This window comes from Limulus polyphemus, unplaced genomic scaffold, assembly GCF_000517525.1.
Source record: "Limulus polyphemus unplaced genomic scaffold, Limulus_polyphemus-2.1.2 Scaffold2751, whole genome shotgun sequence".
In the NCBI taxonomy this organism is placed as follows: domain Eukaryota; kingdom Metazoa; phylum Arthropoda; class Merostomata; order Xiphosura; family Limulidae; genus Limulus; species Limulus polyphemus.
The window spans coordinates 45,293-51,029 of NW_013668361.1; the positions used below are offsets into that span (position 1 = coordinate 45,293).

The 5,737-nt window shown below is 29.0% G+C and overlaps 1 protein-coding gene across 1 annotated transcript in view; it reads left to right on the forward strand.

The window, feature by feature from the left end:
• Positions 1–5,737, forward strand: part of LOC106467814 (protein scribble homolog) — a 96,061-nt gene that overhangs the window by 44,529 nt on the left and 45,795 nt on the right. The window contains exons 17-18 of the mRNA XM_022396009.1: positions 2,322–2,470; positions 3,100–3,177. Of these exons, the coding sequence (XP_022251717.1) occupies positions 2,322–2,470; positions 3,100–3,177 (227 nt within the window). The remainder of the gene's footprint in view (positions 1–2,321; positions 2,471–3,099; positions 3,178–5,737) is intronic.

The following is a 5,737-nucleotide window of genomic DNA, read 5'->3' on the forward strand; positions in this document are numbered from 1 at the left end:
CTGACTATTTGCAAATAGTAACTATGGGGACGAGCTAATAGAATCAAATATCTTTTCTTGAATTATGAATAACACTAATGGATTGAAATATTTAATTAAATTATCTCAAAATAAACCTTCATTTTGGTGCAATATTGAAATTAGCTTGAATTCTTCATAACTTCTGATTAGTGGGTGACCCAATGGGTCACGGTGGTCTAGTATAACAATGAAATTGGCATCAAAACATTGCTTGTATTTCAAATTTTAATATTATGTATATTTTAATTTCCTAATTCAAAAGAAAATATAAATAAAATAATGCTAAATATTGACTTGTAGCACCTCCTCTTGTCTTGTTGCTCAGTTTATATTTTTTACACCCACTATATACGTCTACAAATGATTAACAAATTAGAAACATGAATTTTAGATACTGGTAAGCTAGAATACAAATTTAGAACCTCCCACCACTTTGCTGAGAAATGAATGGATCTAGCAAATCAACTAGAATGGCTCCTACTCCGTTCTTTCCAAACCTCTTGTTTAGTTCCACCTACTTATCTTACGTGTCTGTTTATAACCAATAGAAAGGACAAGTTTTGCTTTATGTGATTCTGACAGTTGTTTGTAAAGAGCTTGGAAGAGAAAAATAACGATTTTGCCAAGAGTGTTGAATGGTGATGACCAAGTTGTTGTTCTGAAGAGAGATAAATAAATGTTTTAACACATTTATACTTTATTTATAAACCCAAGCTAGTTACAGATGATTTGGGTGTACTAGTAGATTAATGTTTTTTCTTTCTAAAATGTATATTCTTCACCCTCTACTCGAAAAAATAAACGAGTCTTAGCACTAAAGGCACATGAGGGCAAAATTTTTTCCAACCAACCATAATTTATCGTAAGTACTAGAAATAATTGTTTTTCTATGTAATATTCATTTATTGTTCATGTTTTGAGAAAAATAAATAAAATTTATATATATATTAAATATGATTATTACTTACTTCAAGGTAAGGGTCAGTAACAACTCAAGATGTTTCACAACTGTAAAAGAACTTCTAAACTACACTTTAGCTGCAAAAGTAAGAATGTTTTCCAACGAAGACAAGAGTTATAAGGCTTGAGAAACTAAATGAGTTTGATAAGTATTACTGAAACTAAAGTTTTTATTGGTTGATGAATAAGTGCTGAAAAGGGAAATAGGATTTTATAAACATGTGCTCCAATAACATCTTTGTACACCTGTACCACTAAATTTCAAACAACTCAAAAGGATTACTAATATTCAAAGAATTGCAATGTTTATTGTATCAGCACCAAACCATATAATAAATGTTTTGACAGGTTCAAAGTATAGTGTTGTTACTCTCTAAAAGTCTTGTTATGAACACTGTAGGATACATACATAAGCCGATAAATTACACATCCTGTTGTCGCCATACACTTTTTTACTGATTCTAAGTGCATTGTGATCACTCTGAATTTTCCAAGAAAACATTTTAGCACATATAACCTGATACATCAGACATCTTGTTCTCAGAGCAGGGGTTGAGTCGACTATCTTTCACGTGTGCTTTGTTGCTTTCAGGAGTACCATATTATGGTGGTGTCGTGTAAACAGTCTACTGACACAAGCGACAATTTATTGGTTTATTTTCAGTGGAGTTCTGCTTTAGCCATTGACAGTAAAATAAACACAGAAAATAAATGTAAAATGTTTAGCAGTTCAAACTCATAAGAGAAATACTTTGAAACTTCGTGACCAATAATAAGAACGAAAAAAAGGCACAGCTGCTCCTTTTATTTCTAATTTTACAACTTGTCTTTTCATTATACTTTCGGGATTTGTCTACAGGCTGAAGACTCAAGTATATCATTAAATAACTGATAAGATGTAGTTTTACTGAAAACAAATGTTTGAATTGTATTTTGGAAGTTTTAAAGATTACACAAAAGAAATTTGATATTTTTGGGATGAAGAATATTATTTTTAATCATGACATGAAAATCACTTCCACTTGGATTAGTAATGAAACAGACTTGATATATTCACAAACAAATCTTTAGTAAAAATACTTCATTAAAACATTTGATTTTTTGTGTAAAAAAATATTTTTAATGTTTACTAAAGGTATATCGAATTTTGTGAAGATGCACGTACTGAATTAAAAGTTATATTATAGAAACGTAACGTGTGCAAATGTGTATATGAACTTGTGTATATTAAATCAAGCCTGTTGTGAAAGGGTTAAAGTTGTTAGTTACTGTGTGAGATACTTTTCATCATGCATTTTTGTCTGGGCATGATATTGTAAAATTTGTTTATCTGTTTACAGCTACACAAACAGTGATAATATCAGATTCTTCAGACCCTATCAACATGGTCCAGGAAAAACTCACAATCAATTTACATAGGACACAAGCAGGTTTAGGTCTCAGTATAGCTGGAGGAAAGGGCTCAACACCATACAAAGGTGATGATGAGGTGGGTGGCATGAATTATCTAGACAACAGCCTTGCAGTTCTCTTTTACCATAATCAAAAATTCAAGGAACATTAGGGATAACAATAGAAGAAAAGAAATTCATTAACTCTTTCTACATGGGCATCTCTTACTGTGCATGTCACAAGGTTTTAGTGACCTTACTTTCAAAATTTAATTAGAATATTTTTAGTTTATGTTGTACCAATTAGAATAGCATAACATTATAGCTAATAATCCATATTTTAATAATATACAAGTTTTGAGTTCTTAATTTTATAAGGCAATATTTTAAAAAATCATCTGTAACTTAGGTCTTTAAAACTCCAGACAGTAAAAGGAAAAAATACATAATATATTCTATAACTGTTCTTGTGCATGGATTTCATTAAACAAGTAAGAATTTCAACATTTAAAAATGAACAATTATTTATTGTATAAAGTTAAAACAAAATATATGATTAAAAATTCTATACAATTTAAAGTCTATGTGTATATTAATAACTGTGTTTACCATTAAGTTGCTATTTTTGCATTTAGTTAACACTAAGGGTTTCATAATTTATTACTTATAATTCCCTTGTAGTTTAATGTAAACATTTTGTATTCTATTGAATTGTTTTGTTTTTTAGAGCATTTTTGTCTCTCGGGTAACTGAGGGTGGACCTGCTGAACAGGGTGGTTTACAGGTGGGAGACCGCATCCTCAGTGTAAGTAGGAACCTTAGAGCTATATTTTCTATTTATAAAGATATTAGTTACTATAGTAGTTAGTATTTTGAACAGTTTAAAATTTTTTACTAGAATAACAAGTACTTACAGCCAAATCAGATGAATCAATTCGAGTTAATGCTCTGGATACAAGTGGGGGGTCGATCAAAATGTGCATGTCATAACATTTTTGTAGTCACATTCAAAAGTTAATTAAACTACTTGATTAGCTATGTATGCCAATAAATTTTGCATTAAACATATTTTATATTATCAAAGTTTTCATTTCTTAATTTTGAAAGGAAATAATTAAATGAATTCAAATTCTTCACTTCCCTATGTCATATAACCTCTATGCTCTAAATTCCGTTTTTTTAGATTTTTTTTCTTCCATTATGTAGGTTTTAGAGTTTCCATTAAGATTTACTCTTTCCATACGGGCATCCTTTTCTGTGCATGTCACAAGTTTTTACTGAGTGCCATTCAAAATTTAATTAAACTACTTTATTATCCAAATTTTAGAATAAACTTGCCATTAAAATGTAGCTAATAATCCAAATTTTAATATTAAACAAGTTTTAAGTTCTTAATCTTATAAGGCAATATAAAAAAAAATCCCCAATTTCTACTAGTATGGGAATTGACATTCGCTCTCTAGGTTTTCCTTCTAATTTATTTACAACTCCTCAAAGAAGTACAGAATTTAACATAAATTACTTATTATAATATTGTTATTACTCAGGCAAAGCATAATATTTATAGACTTCAATTTGTATTGGTTACAGAGCCATAAGCTATAAAATCAGACTCCTCCCCCCACACTCACCTGTTACATTCTCTTGTTCACAAATTTCTAATAGTTCTCTTTGATGTTTATTACTATATTATGTATAACTAGCAGAAAGCCAAAGTTTTAATCTATTAAATGACATATTATACTATGTTGTTTTCTGTACAGAGAATTGTCTATTTTGCTTCCAGTTCAAACTTTATTCCCATGGGAAACACACCAATGAGCTTAGCTGAATTTGTAACCGCTCTTATCGCATAGTTAGAAAGCCAGAAATATGGTATTTACAGAATATTGTTTGCTTTTTACATGTTATTATTCTGTGTTCTTAGGTGCATTATTTCATTAAATAAAAAAGTATTTAGTGCAGTAGTACTATTAGTTTTAAAAAAAAAGGTTATGTTTCATCAATAGTCAACAGTAGAAAAAGAAGACCCATGTAAATATTATATTTCTTGCTTTTCATGTTTATTTATTATTCTAAAAGTAACTAACATTTGAAACTTTTTAAATTAGATAAGGTTAGATTAGGTAAGATAAATAGATATAATAATAATAAAAATTTATCATGAGGTATGCTTGCTTAGTAGCTTTTGCTTACATTATTTGATAGGGTAATGTGAGCTAAACTTTCTGAGTGACTTACAACTTGTGTGGTGTGATTATTAGTTCGACAGAGTTCAAAGGACAATAAAACAATAAATTTAAATTTAAACAGATGTAAACTGTTACTAAATTTAAGCTATTTAGTGCAAACAAGTCTAATTTCCTGTTACAATTTTAAGTCATTTTAGAATAAAAAAGGGGTAATTTAGATTTATTTCATACTTTTGTATGGTGGTTACAAGATTGGTCAAATTGGCCAAATATTTATAGAGTTAGGGTATAGAAAATAACAAATAAAGTATAAAGTTTTACTGAAAAATACTTCTGAAATTTACTTAAAGAGGTTTTAGAGATTATACAAATGAAATTTGACAATTTTCAGATGAAGAATAGTATTTTTAATCTTAGCATGAAAATCACATTGCATTTGTAGCAATTCAACACTCCATATATTCATAGAGAAACTTTTAGTAGAAATGCTTCATTAAAAATTTAATTTTTTGTCTACAAAAGAATTGTAATGCTTACTGAAAGCTTACAAAATTTAATGAAGATATACAAAACATATTAAAAGTTGTAGTATGGAAACTCAAGGTCAATTTGGGGTCAATATTTAAGTCACTTTGGCCACTCTTAGTAAGAGGGTTAAATCGTAAGATGAAAAGAAGTATTTTTATTCTTAGCATGAAAATCACTTTTCAGACTGACTCGGTAAAGACTTCATTAATTCACAAAAAAATGGTTAAAAATACTTCATTAAACAATCTGATTATTTGTGCAGAACAACATGTAATGTTTACTATAAACTTGCCAAATTTTGGGAAGGAACACTTAGTACATTCACTGCTATAGTTTCATGGTTACAAGTTTGGTCAAAATCTCCAAATCCATATTCAGAGAGTTAAAAATTATAATTTCAAAGGTAAGCCAAAAACAAGAAGTTAAACAAAACTTTGTAATTGAACTTAACTTAGTGAAAATAAATAAACTACTCCTTAAAATTTGTAATAAACAAACTTCAACCAAAAACTTTATGTACCTGAAAAGACAGCATTGACACACTAGAAACTTAGATACTGCCCCTGTTGACAAATAAGGGGTGTAATGAGCACCAGAGTGGTGAATGGTTGAAATATGTAACAAGAAAAATTATATACAAAAGAT